This window comes from Ranitomeya imitator, chromosome 6 (genome assembly GCF_032444005.1).
Source record: "Ranitomeya imitator isolate aRanImi1 chromosome 6, aRanImi1.pri, whole genome shotgun sequence".
NCBI classification, from domain to species: Eukaryota; Metazoa; Chordata; class Amphibia; order Anura; family Dendrobatidae; genus Ranitomeya; species Ranitomeya imitator.
Window position 1 is genome coordinate 32,027,863 of NC_091287.1, and position 16,993 is coordinate 32,044,855.

The following is a 16,993-nucleotide window of genomic DNA, read 5'->3' on the forward strand; positions in this document are numbered from 1 at the left end:
GAAAGGGGGCAAGCGACACGCCAAAAGGTCCACACAGGCATGGGGCGAGCGACACACCCGACGGCCCAGACAGGCAGGGGGCGAGCGACACGCACGAGGGCCCAGACAGGCTGGGGGCTAGCGACATGCCCGAGGGCCCAGACAGGCTGGGGGCGAGCGACATGCCCGAGGGCCCAGACAGGCTGGGGGCGAGCGACACATCCGAGGGCCCAGACAGGCAGGGGGCAAGCGACACACCCGAGGGCACAGACAAGCAGAGGCCAAGTGACACACCCGAGGGCCCAGACAGGCAGGGGGCAAGCGACACACCCGAGGGCACAGACAAGCAGGGGCCAAGTGACACACCCGAGGGCACAGACAGGCAGGGGGCAAGCGATACACCCGAGGGCCCAGACAGGCAGGGGGCAAGCGACACACCCGAGGGCCCAGATAGGCAGGGGGCAAGCGACACACCCGAGGACACAGACAAGCAGGGGCCAAGCGACACACCCGAGGGCCCAGACTGTCAGGGGGCAAGCGATATACCCGAGGGCCCAGACAGGCAGGGGGCAAGCGACACAGGGACCAAATATAAAGAGAGCAAGTGATACACCCAAGCGTCAAGACAACAGTCCACACAACGAGGAAGGAAAAGACACGTCTGAGGGCCCAGACGGGCAGGGGGTGAGAAGAGGCATACGGACCCAGACATCCAGCAATAGCTGAAAAAACAAACAAACCAAAAAAAAAACCAGCCTGTATCTACAGGCTCCCGAAGCCCCCAGGTACCAAGCCGCATATTGAGATTTTATTTATTTTATCAGCTAAAGTATTAGAAAACTGAACAGCGGTGGTCCGATCACTATAATTTCCAGTAAACTTAAAAACAGGGTGAAAAGTAATGTAAGTAATGCCCACACTTCTAGATCGGCGTCCATATTCAGTTACACTTCAGGCGTTGTTTCCACAAGATCCACACGGGATTGTGCTCTGCACAAGGATTCAGCCTGGGGCACCGGGAGAATTCACCGCCATATATTCCCCTATAATCCGTCCCTTCAGGGACTGGAGATGCAGCAACAACCGAAGCCCGAGCGCTCACCACGTCTCCTGTATGTAACTATATAATCTATAATTACCGTGTGCCCGCAGCAAAGCCTCCGCCGTGAACAGAGGGGCCTGCAGCATGTCTGCCGTCTCCACGATCAACATGTCCTTAAGCCGCCGTAAATCCTGGGGCCGTAGCCCTTCATAAGGCTGAAAAGGGATGAAAAATAAAATAAAAGCAAAGAATTTTGCATAGTGAAAGCATGAACAAATTGTTAAATCAGTCACTTCCTGTACTATACTCCAGAGCTGCACTCACTATTCTGCTGGTGCAGTCACTGTGTACATACATTACTGATCCTGAGTTACATCCTGTATTATACCCTAGAGCTGCACTCACTATTCTGCTGGTGCAGTCACTGTGTACATACATTACATTACTGATCCTGAGTTACATCCTGTATTATACCCCAAAGCTGCAATCACTATTCTGCTGGTGCAGTCACTGTGTACATACATTACATTACATTACTGATCCTGAGTTACATCCTGTATTATATTCCAGAGCTGCACTCACTATTCTTCTGGTGCAGTCACTGTGTACATACATTACATTACTGATCCTGAGTTACATCCTGTATTATACCCCAGAGCTGCACTCACTATTCTGCTGGTGCAGTTACTGTGTACATACATTACATTACTGATCCTGAGTTACATCCTGTATTATACCCCAGAGCTGCACTCACTATTCTGCTGGTGCAATCACTGTGTACATACATTACATTACTGATCCTGAGTTACATCCTGTATTATACCCTAGAGCTGCACTCACTATTCTGCTGGTGCAGTCACTGTGTACATACATTACATTACTGATCCTGAGTTACATCCTGTATTATACCCCAGAGCTGCAATCACTATTCTGCTGGTGCAGTCACTGTGTACATACATTACATTACTGATCCTGAGTTACATCCTGTATTATATTCCAGAGCTGCACTCACTATTCTGCTGGTGCAGTCACTGTGTACATACATTACATTACTGATCCTGAGTTACATTCTGTATTATACCCCAGAGCTGCACTCACTATTCTGCTGGTGCAGTCACTGTGTACATACATTACATTACTGATCCTGAGTTACATCCTGTATTATACCCCAGAGCTGCACTCACTATTCTGCTGGTGCAGTCACTGTGTACATACATTACATTACTGATCCTGAGTTACATCCTGTATTATACCCCAGAGCTGCACTCACTATTCTGCTGGTGCAGTCGCTGTGTACATACATTACATTACAGATCCTGAATTACATCCTGTACTATACTCAAGAGCTGCACTCTCTATTCTGCTGGTGCAGTCACTGTGTACATTACATTACTGATCCTGAGTTACATCCTGTATTATACCCCAGAGCTGCAATCACTATTCTGCTGGTGCAGTCACTGTGTACATACATTACATTACTGATCCTGAGTTACATCCTGTATTATATTCCAGAGCTGCACTCACTATTCTGCTGGTGCAGTCACTGTGTACATACATTACATTACTGATCCTGAGTTACATTCTGTATTATACCCCAGAGCTGCACTCACTATTCTGCTGGTGCAGTTACTGTGTACATACATTACATTACTGATCCTGAGTTACATCCTGTATTATACCCCAGAGCTGCACTCACTATTCTGCTGGTGCAGTCACTGTGTACATACATTACATTACTGATCCTGAGTTACATCCTGTATTATACCCCAGAGCTGCACTCACTATTCTGCTGGTGCAGTCACTGTGTACATACATTACATTACTGATCCTGAGTTACATCCTGTATTATACCCCAGAGCTGCACTCACTATTCTGCTGGTGCAGTCGCTGTGTACATACATTACATTACAGATCCTGAATTACATCCTGTACTATACTCAAGAGCTGCACTCTCTATTCTGCTGGTGCAGTCACTGTGTACATACATTACTGATCCTGAGTTACATCCTGTATTATACCCTAGAGCTGCACTCACTATTCTGCTGGTGCAGTCACTGTGTACATACATTACATTACTGATCCGGAGTTACATCCTGTATTATACCCCAGAGCTGCAATCACTATTCTGCTGGTGCAGTCACTGTGTACATACATTACTGATCCTGAGTTACATCCTGTATTATATTCCAGAGCTGCACTCACTATTCTGCTGGTGCAGTCACTGTGTACATACATTACTGATCCTGAGTTACATCCTGTATTATACCCCAGAGCTGCACTCACTATTCTGCTGGTGCAGTCGCTGTGTACATACATTACATTACAGATCCTGAATTACATCCTGTACTATACTCCAGAGCTGCACTCACTATTCTGCTGGTGCAGTCACTGTGTACATACATTACATTACTGATCCTGAGTTACATCTTGTATTATACTCCAGAGCTGCACACACTATTCTGCTGGTGCAGTCACTGTGTACATACATTACTGATCCTGAGTTACATCCTGTATTATATTCCAGAGCTGCACACACTATTCTGCTGGTGCAGTCACTGTGTACATACATTACATTACTGATCCTGAGTTACATCCTGTACTATACTCCAGAGCTGCACTCACTATTCTGCTGGTGCAGTCACTGTGTACATACATTACATTACTGATCCTGAGTTACATCTTGTATTATACTCCAGAGCTGCACTCACTATTCTGCTGGTGCAGTCACTGTGTACATACATTACATTACTGATCCTGAGTTACATCTTGTATTATACTCCAGAGCTGCACACACTATTCTGCTGGTGCAGTCACTGTGTACATACATTACATTACTGATCCTCAGTTACCTCCTGTATTATACCCCAGAGCTGCACTCACTATTCTGCTGGTGCAGTCACTGTGTACATACATTACTGATCCTGAGTTACATCCTGTATTATATTCCAGAGCTGCACACACTATTCTGCTGGTGCAGTCACTGTGTACATACATTACATTACTGATCCTGAGTTACATCCTGTACTATACTCCAGAGCTGCACTCACTATTCTGCTGGTGCAGTCACTGTGTACATACATTACATTACTGATCCTGAGTTACATCTTGTATTATACTCCAGAGCTGCACTCACTATTCTGCTGGTGCAGTCACTGTGTACATACATTACATTACTGATCCTGAGTTACATCCTCTATTATACCCCAGAGCTGCACTCACTATTCTGCTGGTGCAGTCACTGTGTACATACATTACATTACTGATCCTCAGTTACCTCCTGTATTATACCCCAGAGCTGCACTCACTATTCTGCTGGTGCAGTCACTGTGTACATACATTACTGATCCTGAGTTACATCCTGTATTATATTCCAGAGCTGCACTCACTATTCTGCTGGTGCAGTCACTGTGTACATACATTACTGATCCTGAGTTACATCCTGTATTATATTCCAGAGCTGCACTCACTATTCTGCTGGTGCAGTCACTGTGTACATACATTACTGATCCTGAGTTACATCCTGTATTATACCCCAGAGCTGCACTCACTATTCTGCTGGTGCAGTGACTGTGTACATTACATTACTGATCCTGAGTTACATCCTGTATTATACTCCAGAGCTGCACACACTATTCTGCTGGTGCAGTCACTGTGTACATACATTACATTACTGATCCTCAGTTACCTCCTGTATTATACCCCAGAGCTGCACTCACTATTCTGCTGGTGCAGTCACTGTGTACATACATTACTGATCCGGAGTTACATCCTGTATTATACCCTAGAGCTGCACTCACTATTCTGCTGGTGCAGTCACTGTGTACATACATTACATATCCTGAGTTACATCCTGTATTATACCCCAGAGCTGCACTCACTATTCTGCTGGTGCAGTCACTGTGTACATACATTACATTACTGATCCTGAGTTACATCCATCATTATACTCCAGAGCTGCACTCACTATTCTGCTGGTGCAGTCACTGTGTACATACATTACATTACTGATCCTGAGTTACATCCATCATTATACTCCAGAGCTGCACTCGATATTGATGGCAGTGGAGCATGGTAACAGTAGGAGAATATTGGGAGCGGTGAGTACCTCTCTCTTGTCTAATGCCGCGTACTCCGCTTCTATATCATCGGCCTCGGGGTCTCTGGAAAAGACCATCTGAGACTCCAGCTTTAGGGCCAGATCTTTGTGGCGCTGCTTCTCGGCACAGTCGCACGGGGTGTCCTTATTGTCATTTTCAGAAAATAGGTTTCCTCCGTTCTTCACTAGCAGCTGTGGAAAGACGGGCAGAAAGACACTTCAGGGAACATCTGCTGTGCTGGATTCTGGCACAATGTCACCAATAAAACCGCCATAGTTATTATTACGTCTTCTTCGCAGGATAGAGTTGCAGTCTAATTTGTAGTCAAAATTTTATGCAAATATTTTGCACAAAACATGCGAATTTATCAACTGATTTGTTTTAATTTTCTGGTATCAAAAAGTTGCAATCCGCACTATTGTAGGAAGGGTGACGCACAAAGTGGACACGGAGCGTGACATTTTGATAAATTTGGAGCAACAGCAAAACGGCCAATAGCAAAATAGACTTAAAAAAAAAAATCTCCCCCGTTATGTACCAGAAGAAAAAAAAAAATCTAAAAACATTCAATTGACTTAAAGCAGGAATCATCTTCTTGAATCGGTAAATACATGTCCTAATCATCTTGGAGACCGACACATCACATTCAATGTTCAGAAGATGAACACTACAATGTCAAAGTGTAAACATTAGGAATACAAATAAAAGAAAAAAACAATAAGAGTAGCCAAAAAGCCCTCTCTGGAGAAGAAGAGAAGGTTTTCAAACTTTTCTTTTTCTCATGTGCAGTCTCCACCAACACCCTTCATCATTCACCTTGGAGGTCTAGACCTTCAACACCAACATCACTACCCATTCATATAGCCGAACTATAACAAATCCCATCATGGAGATGAATTTATACGGAGAGCTCGGCTTCTGTCCATAGCTCCATGCATAAACATGTTTTTTGGACAGTAGGACCCAACTCATCTTCTCCTCTGGTCCTTAAAACCCTGGTTAGATTATCCTCTCAAGAAGAGGATAGTAGGAAAGGGCTAGATGGAGGAGTGTCCCAAGACGGGAACATTTTTTCAGGGTTCCCTCCCTGGATCTCTGGTGGCTTTCCTTGGATGTTGGCGTAGCATGTAATAGAAGATAGCCAATGATTGTATATTTGACTCTTTTAGGAGGTCAGGAGTAGATTGATTTGGTAACCAACCTGCCAACATCATGGGCTTACTGATGTGATGGCCAAATACAACAACCAAGTGGAGAGACAAGAAGGAAAACATATATTTAATACGAGTAGACATTTACCCAACGTTGTGTGGTGGTCCATACCAAGGATGGGACCGATCATGAATCGAAAGACATACGTTTTTCCTAACTGTTGGCCATACACATATTCACCTGCTCTTGAGTTAACATTGGATTTAGATTGGACCAAAAGCCAATGTTAAGCTGCCCAGTTGCCACCTGGTAAACTGAAGAGTAGGAGGACTTCTACCACCATATTGATGACCATCTCAGATTTCTCCACCTCTCATTAGACAACTGCCCCCGTCTCCAAACCTAGGGTAAACGTATTCTTTCCCAAAGTGACTAATGCAGTTTACCTCTACGCAATGTTTCATCCCTGAGGCAGCGGCATAGTGCAAGGGTGTATTCTTCTTGTTGTCAGTGGCATCAAGAGCGGCCCTCTCATATTCCCCATGGTCAAGCTTTGCCCCTTTCCACTCTAAGATCATCCGCAAACATTCAGATCTCTTGCGATCGTCATCTCCGAGCCTGGGTAGGCGATGGTCCAAAGCACCTTCTGAGATCATGAGGTGGAATCCCATACAGAGCAAGTGCATAGAACTTTCGTTGTGGATGTTGCGCTTGTTTGGATTTCCATCCTTCCCAAAGAGAAATGACCTGCAAGAATAAAGAGCGAAGAACATCTGTTAACAGTAGAAACGGACCTTGTGCAAAGCAATAATGTATATGATTAGACTTAATTACCACCACATACGGGTTTTATCTCCACTCAGTGCTGAATTCACAGTTACACTGCTCAGTACTTTTGTATTGTGACCTCCATGCTACTGCTGCTTCGGATCATGTGTTACATAAATACAGGAAAGAAGGAATCCCTCAGGTCTGTGTGTGTGGTGTATGGGAGACATCATGGCAGATAGTCTTCACCTACTAGCTGCGAGACAGTATCTTAAAGAAGTCCACCGAAAGAAAAGAACATATTTGGTTAACTTTTTAAGTGATTCTGAGCTTTTTCTCCTCCATAAACTTTAACAACCCAGCATCTCGATCAAGAGACAATCCTCCTTCCCGGGTTCCCGATAGACTGGAAACAAAACCATCAAGGCCCAACTCCAGTGTCCACCTGCTAATAAACACATGCATCTTTGAGCATCCACAGGACTTCCCGGGACCCTTATGACTGACAAACAACCAGCCACACGGAGAGGGTAGTCCCTAGGTGATATGCCATTTATGCCCTTTAAAACGTACCTGTATTAGGTGACTTTTCAGCATATGCTTTCTTGTGCGCCTAAATGAGGAAAAAGATGATGTCTGGAGATCTTATCAATTTTCATCACTGCAGGGACTCCTTTGTCAGTTGCCTCTGAGCTGGTGGGTAGAGACTAGCTGCTATAATGTTTCACATACACATGAGAGCAGGAATCCTTGTGTGTTCGCTGGCTCTATAGACAACACAGACATGAGGGATTCCTTCTCTGTTGTCTGTATGGAGCAAATGTTCAGAAGCAACAGCATGGAGGACATGATACATCATTACTGAGCAGTGTAACTGTGAATCCAGCAGCAAGTTGCAATAAAACATTTACTAGAAAGGGCTTCACCTTCATAAATTGGCTGCAATCCTTCTTGTTAAAAAGACAGCGACTGACACAGTGGTAATAGAAAATAAGTGGAATCTTGCACGCAGCTTTGGATGTGAATACAGCAGAAAACACAATTACGGAAAAAGTAAAACAATGGTTTTACGAATTAGGTCGAACAGCAGATAACGTTTCTTTTATGCCCTTGGCTATAATCCTATACACACACACACACCAGCCGCCGCTAACATCGTTAGTTTTGCGCTCAGCCATTGTAAAGGCGACTCTTTGGTAGAAGAGTAAATTTATTAGCATTTCAATGGCCAAAACAAGAGGAATTACGAAGTTTTGCTTCTAGGTTTCATCTCGTAGTCGTCAAGTTTTTTAATGTCGTCTTTTGTGATGTTTCCTAGTGACTAGAGGAGATTAACCGAATCCGAAAAAAAAATTATCCATATACTCCAATATCATTGCCTTACTGGGATGCTGAGATATTGGGGCCTGTTTGATGGGAGTAAACAGTGCTCTTGGATGCCTATGAGAACTCCCCAAATCACAGATGGGAATCGTTACGTGGACTTTAAAGAGCTTTGCATTATGAGGACCCAACAAAAAAGCTCCACACGTCTCAGCTTCCTGGAGCCCAAGATGTATTAAAAACGTATTTATTTGACGTCATGACTTTTTCTAATATATGTTATATACACTGCTCAAAAAAATAAAGGAAACACTTAGACAACAGAATATAACCGCCAAGTAAGTCAAACTTCTGTGAAATCAAACTGTCCACTTAGGAAGCAACACTGATTGACAATCAATTTCACATGCTGTTGTGCAAATGGAATAGACAACAGATGGAAATTATTGGCAATTATCCAGACACCCTCAATAAAGGAGTGGTTCTGCAGGTGGGGACCAAAGACCACATCTCAGTACAAATGCTTTCTGGCTGATGTTTTGGTCACTTTTGAATGTTGGTTGTGCTTTCACACTTGTAGTAGCATGAGACTGACGCTACAACCCACACAAGTGGCTCAGGTAGTGCAGCTCATCCAGGATGGCACATCAATGCGAGCTGTGGCAAGAAGGTTTGCTGTGTCTGTCAGCGTAGTGTCCAGAGGCTGGAGGCGCTACCAGGAGACAGGTCAGTACACCAGGAGACATGGAGGGGGCCGTTGTTGGGCAACAACCCAGCAGCAGGACCACTACCTCAGCCTTTGTGCAAGGAGGAACAGGGGGAGCACTGCCAGATATCTGCAAAATGACCTCCAGCAGACCACAAATATGCATGTGTCTGCACAAACGGTTAGAAACCGACTCCATGAGAATGGTCTGAGTGCCCAACGTCCACAGATGGGGGTTGTGCTCACAGCCCAACACCGTGCAGGACGCTTGGCATTTGCCACAGAACACCAGGATTGGGAAATTTGCCACTGGCGCCCTGTGCTCTTCACAGATGAAAGCAGGTTCACATTGAGCACATGTGACAGACGTGACAGAGTCTGGAGACGCCGTGGAGAGAGATCTGCTGCCTGCAACATCCTTCAGCATGACCATGGCAGTGGGTCAGTAATGGTGTGGGGTGGCATTTCTTTGGAGGGCCGCACAGCCCTCCATGTGCTCGCCAGAGGTAGCCTGACGGCCATTAGGTACCAAGATGAGATCCTCAGACCCCTTGTGAGACCATATGCTGGTGAGGTTGGCCCTGGGTTCCTCCTAATGCAGGACAATGCCAGACCTCATGAGGCTGGAGTGTGTCAGCAGTTCCTGGAAGATGAAGGCATTAAAGCTATGGACTGGCCCGCCCGTTCCCCAGACCTGAGTCCGATTGAACACATCTGGGACATTATGTCTCGCTCCATTCACCAACGTCACGTTGCACCACAGACTGTCCAGGAGTTGGCGGATGCTTTAGTCCAGGTCTGGGAGAAGATCCCTCAGGAGACCTTCCACCGCCTCATCAGGAGCATGCCCCAGATATTGTAGGAAAGTCATACAGGCACGTGGAGGCCACACACACTACTGAGCATCATTTCCTTGTCATGAGGCAGTTCCACTGAAGTTGGATCAGCCTGTAATTTGATTTTCCACTTTGATTTTGACTATCGTTCCAAATCCGGTTAATAAATTTGATTTCCATTGATGATTTTGTGTGATCTTGTTGTCGGTACATTCAACTTTGTACAGAACAAAGTATTCAATGAGAATATTTCATTCATTCAGATCTAGGATGTGTTCTTTGAGTGTTCCCTTTATTTTTTTGAGCAGTGTATTTCTACTCTGAATGGATCACCATTGGATAAGGATTCAAAGATCTGATAGTAATGGGTTTGAACTTAAATTCTAGCTCTCAATATCAGTCTGCTGCATCAAAAGCCAACGCAATATTGTATTGTATGTGACTTCTAGAGAAAGGAGACCATAAGGTAGATGTTAGAAAGCTGAAAAAAGACCACAGAATGGAAATCAATTTAATAAGCGGTATGAAAGGACTTGGATATAAAGAAGGGTTATGAAAGCTAAAATGTATTGACCCGAGCGAATAGAGTAAGGGAATAAGTGTTTATAGAAAAAATAAGAAAACGGGGCAAGGAAAGTGGATACAATTGTATCGAATCTAGACAATGCTCTTTGAGCTCAGTGCACTAGCTATATCAGACTTTTAGCTCGCGGAGCATTGTCTACACTGGACACAACTGTGTCCATGTCACGGATGAGACCAGGAATAGCTATAAACAGGATTACTGACTCTGAATGGAAAAAGACGGTGCTATTCACTAAGCAAAAAAATGTCTTGAAAATAGCAAGGAAATAAAACAAATTATGTAGGAAAAGTTGCAGAACTTCACTGCATTCAAGTCAGAGTTTTCTTTGTTTTTTTTTTGCTTTTTAACAAATCCTCAAGTTTCTTTCAATTGTCCACTTGAGACAGGATTCAATATGTATTAGGGATTTCCCACCAGGCAGCTGAAATCACAGAAAAAAAGCACTTATTTGTTCACCTTGGGGAACATTGCTGATCTTAATTAATCTATTGCTCTGTCTCTTCAATTCCCAAAGCAGCGTCGTGCCAACGTAGGGAAACGCTGAGGCTCACAGACAGCGGGTCACATTTATTCTGACATTTAAATAATATATTTATCTACGGTAATTCTTCAACAGTTTCAATGCATCTTACATGAGAAATGGAGGAAACATGCAAATTAATCTAGATTTAAAAAAAAAAATCTGATTGTTTTAGGTCTACACTCCCTGTGCAGATCTATGTGTAGGCTCAAACCGCAGCAAAACTCATTCCGCTCCGATTAATAAGGTCATATATATTAAATGTCTGCTATGCGTATAGTCACAACTTTTTTATTGGTGCAGACAAATAAAGCTGCCCCTATGTACAAGAATATAACTACTATAATACTGCCCCTATGTACAAGAATATAACTACTATAATACTGCCCCTATGTACAAGAATATAACTACTATAATAGTGCCCCTATGTACAAGAATATAACTACTATAATACTGCTCCTATGTACAAGAATATAACTACTATAATACTGCTCCTATGTACAAGAATATAACTACTATAATACTGCCCCTATGTACAAGAATATAACTACTATAATACTGCCCCTATGTACAAGAATATATCTACTATAATACTGCTCCTATGTACAAGAATATAACTACTATAATACTGCTCCTATGTACAAGAATATAACTACTATAATACTGCTATGTACAAAAATATAACTACTATAATACTGCTCCTATGTACAAGAATATAACTACTATAATACTGCTCCTATGTACAAGAATATAACTACTATAATACTGCCCCTATGTACAAGAATATAACTACTATAATACTGCTCCTATGTACAAGAATATAACTACTATAATACTGCCTCTATGCACAAGAATAAAACTACTATAATACTGCTCCTATGTACAAGAATATAACTACTATAATACTGCTCCTATATACAAGAATATAACTACTATAATACTGCTCCTATGTACAAGAATATAACTACTATAATACTGCTCCTATATACAAGAATATAACTACTATAATACTGCTCCTATGTACAAGTATATAACTACTATAATACTGCCTCTATGTACAAGAATAAAACTACTATAATACTGCCCCTATGTACAAGAATATATCTACTATAATACTGCCTCTATGTACAAGACTATAACTACTATAATACTGCCCCTATGTACAAGAATATAACTACTATAATACTGCTCCTATGTACAAGAATACAACTACTATAATACTGCTCCTATGTACAAGAATATAACTACTATAATACTGCATCTATGTACAAGAATAAAACTACTATAATACTGCCCCTATGTACAAGAATATATCTACTATAATACTGCTCCTATGTACAAGAATATAACTACTATAATACTGCTCCTATGTACAAGAATATAACTACTATAATACTGCTATGTAAAAAAATATAACTACTATAATACTGCTCCTATGTACAAGAATATAACTACTATAATACTGCTCCTATGTACAAGAATATAACTACTATAATACTGCCCCTATGTACAAGAATATAACTACTATAATACTGCTCCTATGTACAAGAATATAACTACTATAATACTGCCTCTATGCACAAGAATAAAACTACTATAATACTGCTCCTATGTACAAGAATATAACTACTATAATACTGCTCCTATGTACAAGAATATAACTACTATAATACTGCTCCTATGTACAAGAATATAACTACTATAATACTGCTCCTATATACAAGAATATAACTACTATAATACTGCTCCTATGTACAAGTATATAACTACTATAATACTGCCTCTATGTACAAGAATAAAACTACTATAATACTGCCCCTATGTACAAGAATATAACTACTATAATACTGCTCCTATGTACAAGAATATAACTACTATAATACTGCTCCTATATACAAGAATATAACTACTATAATACTGCTCCTATGTACAAGAATATAACTACTATAATACTGCTCCTATGTACAAGAATATAACTACTATAATACTGCCATGTACAAGAATATAACTACTATAATTCTGCTCCTATGTACAAGAATATAACTACTATAATACTGCTCCTATGTACAAGAATATAACTACTATAATACTGCTCCTATGTACAAGAATATAACTACTATAATACTGCCCCTATGTATAAGAATATAACTACTATAATACTGCTCCTATGTACAAGAATATAACTACTATAATACTGCTCCTATGTACAAGAATATAACTACTATAATACTGCCATGTACAAGAATATAACTACTATAATACTGCTCCTATGTACAAGAATATAACTACTATAATACTGCTCCTATGTACAAGAATATAACTACTATAATACTGCTCCTATGTACAAGAATATAACTACTATAATACTGCCCCTATGTATAAGAATATAACTACTATAATACTGCCCCATGTACAAAAATATAACTACTATAATACTGCCCCCTATGTACAGGAATATAACTACTATAATACTGCCCCCTATGTACAGGAATATAACTACTATAATACTGCCCCTATGTACAAGAATATAACTACTATAATACTGCCCCTATGTACAAGAATATAACTACTATAATACTGCCCCTATGTACAAGAATATAATTACTATAATACTGCCCCTATGTACAAGAATATAACTACTATAATACTGCCCCTATGTACAAGAATATAACTGCTATAATACTGCCCCCTATGTACAAGAATATAACTACTATAATACTGCCCCTATGTACAAGAATATAACTGCTATAATACTGCCCCCTATGTACAAGAATATAACTACTATAATACTGCCCCCTATGTACAAGAATATAACTACTATAATACTGCTCCTATGCACAAGAATATAACTACTATAATACTGCTCCTATGCACAAGAATATAACTACTATAATACTGCCCCTATGTACAAGAATACAACTACTATAATACTGCCCCTATGTACAAGAATATAACTACTATAATACTGCTCCTATGTACAGGAATATAACTACTATAATACTGCTCCTATGTACAAGAATATAACTACTATAATACTGCTCCTATGTACAAGAATATAACTACTATAATACTGGCTCAACTGTAATAGTAAAGTTGTTCTATATTTAGCTGTAATTTTCCGTTCTGCAGTGAAGCATGAATCCAGTAATATACGGTAATATAATAATACGATGGTGAAGTACAAAGGACATTTTTTCATCACGAGGACTTAAAGCACAAGTCGAGTGAATCCACTTGGTAAACAAGGTGCAGGTATGAGCAGGTCTGCTACGCCAGTAATGTACAATGTGGATGAAGGAGCCGGTGATAGATACATTTTTCCTTTGTCATCGGCTCTGACAATCTGCCAAATTATAACAGAATGTACCCACCATTAGTGCACACAACAACTCGTGTGGTCGGTATTATTGCATCTCAACCCGATTCACTTCAGTAAACCTTTCATTTTTTAAATTGAAAACGTGCAAGATGGGAAAATTAGCCGATACAAAAGTTTGGGCACCCTTGGGGTTTTGTGTGCTCAGATATTTTTGACCAAGGTTTCAGACCTTAATTAGTCTGTTGGTGTTATGACTTGTTCACGATCATTGTTAGGAAAGGCCAGGAGATGCAAATTTCCCAGCTTTACAAAAAACCCAGCCTCCTCCATCTTTGTGCGAAAAACAGCATAGGTTCTTCTAAGCAGCTGCCTAACACTCTGAAAATGAGAATGGTGGAGGTCCACAAAGCTGGAGAAGGCTATAAGAAGATGGCAAAGCGTTTTCAAGTTGCTCTTTCCTCAGTTTGAAATGTAATTAAGAAATGACAATTACCAGGAACAGTAGAGGTCAAGCTAAGGTCTGGAAGACCAAGCAAAATTTCAGTGAGCTGTTCATAGTATTGCTAGAAGCAAATCAGAACCCCCGCTTGACTGCAAAAGACTTTCAGAAAGATTTAGCAGACTCTGGTGTTGTGGTACAGTGTTCTACTTTTCAGAGACACCTGCTCGAATATGGCCTTCATGGAAGAGTCATGAGAAGAAAACCTCTCCTGCGTCCTCACTATAAAATTCAGTGTCATTAGTATGCAAAAGAACATCTACACTGATGCATTTTGGAAACAAGTCCTGTGGGTAAAATGTCTTTGGCTACAATGATCAAAGCTTCAGCTTGTGCATTTTGAGGTCGTCTATTTTGGATTTTGACGTGTGTTTAGGATCATTATCCGTGGAAGCCATGTGGAGAAGAAAGAGCAGAAAATTTCAGAAAAGAACATCTCACCAACCATTAAGCATGGGGGTGGATCAATCATGCTTTGGGGTAGTGTTGCAGCCAATTTAAAGAGGAACATTTCACTGGTGGAGGGGAGAATGGATTTGATGAAATTTCAACAAATTCTTGATACAAACATAACATCATATGTAAAAAAGCTGAAGCTGAAAAGAGGAAGGGGATGGCTTCCACACATGGTAATGATCCTAAACACGTCCTCAAAATGCACAAGCTGAAGGTTTTACAATGGCCCTCACAGTCCCCTGATCTGAACATCATTGAAAATCCATGACTAGACCTCAAAATAGCAGAAGATGGAAGATGACCCAGGAATCTCACAGAACGGGAAGAATTCTCCAAGGAAGAATGGAGGAAAATCCCTCAAACAAGAACTGAACGACTCTTGTCTGGCTACAAAAAGCATTTACAAGCTGTGATAATTGCAAAAGGGGGCACTAATAGGTACTAACCATACAGGGTGCCCAAACTTTTGCATCAGCCTATTTTCCTTTTGGTTAATTTTATATTTAAAAAAAAAAATGAAAATATATATTTTTTTGCCTAAAATACAAAGTAAATGTATCATCTTTAACTTTAGGCCTTTTAGAGATAATTTCATCTTCAACTTGCTTAACTGCTCACAATAACAGTAATTTGGGCCAGGGGGTGCCCAAACTTTACATGCCACTGTATAAATTACTGATGCATGGAATAGGTGATAAAGTGTATGATTGGTGGGGGACCAACGGCTAGGCCCCTATTAATCCAGAGAGCAGGGGTCTCATTGACCAGTGTGAATGAAGGGGTAGTGGGACCATTGGATAATTCATGTTCATTGGACTGAAGGATTGCAGTTTCGGAACGCTGCCGCTCTGTGACCCCCGGTTCCATGATCGGTGGTGGTCCGATCGTAGTGACAAGGGAGATGCTGCTGGTGGGATAACCACTATAACCAGCTAGTGTCCTAATTAACAGGCTTGTAATTACAGAGAGAGGAGTATTGAGTTCTGGGAGATTAATGAATAATGGAAACATAGTGAACAGATTACATTGTACGGAGGAATGCGGGAGTCAGCGCTCAGGTGATCGGAGTGTTACAAGGCATTTACAAAGGCCTCCTAGCCCAGCGATCATTTCTGCATACCTGTATAAATAGTATAAAATAAATTCCTCCTAAGAACCTGTACACACATAGTACAATTGGTAATACCGCCCGATCAGACCTACTGTAGCAGATTAACCCTTTAAAAGCAGTTACCTCGTCCTCCAGCAGATCAACCCTTTACAAGCAGCCATGTCCTCCTCTAGCAGATTAACCCTTTACAAGCAGCTACGTCGTCTTCTAGTAAATCAACCCTTTACAAGCAGCCATGTACTCTTGTAGAAGACTAACCTATTACATGCAGCCATGTCCTCCTCTAGCAGATTAACCCTTTACAAGCAGCTACGTCATCCTCCAGTAAATCAACCCTTTACAAGCAGTCATGTCCTCCTGTAGCATGTTAAGCCCTTTACAAGCAGCTACGTCATCTTCCAGTAAATGAATCCTTTTACAAGCAGCCATGTCCTCCTGTAGCAGACTAACCTATTACATGCAGCCATGTCCTCCTCTTGCAGATTAACCCTTTACAACCAGCTGTATCGTTTTCCTTAACCTACTTCCTTAACCTTCTCTACTACAAAGGGATATTTTATTACATGGCTGATAAATAACAATATTGTATTATAAAAGTA

At 41.3% G+C, this 16,993-nt stretch overlaps 1 protein-coding gene across 2 annotated transcripts in view; it reads right to left on the minus strand.

Annotated features, from left to right (window-relative positions):
- The window catches only part of ANKIB1 (ankyrin repeat and IBR domain containing 1), an 80,437-nt gene that overhangs the window by 35,987 nt on the left and 27,457 nt on the right, over nucleotides 1-16,993 (minus strand). For both annotated transcript variants that reach the window (XM_069729404.1, XM_069729403.1), the window contains exons 3-5: nucleotides 6,717-7,017; nucleotides 5,127-5,309; nucleotides 1,119-1,236 (exon numbers count right to left, since the gene is read on the minus strand). In XM_069729404.1, the coding sequence (XP_069585505.1) occupies nucleotides 1,119-1,236; nucleotides 5,127-5,309; nucleotides 6,717-7,017 (602 nt within the window). The remainder of the gene's footprint in view (nucleotides 1-1,118; nucleotides 1,237-5,126; nucleotides 5,310-6,716; nucleotides 7,018-16,993) is intronic.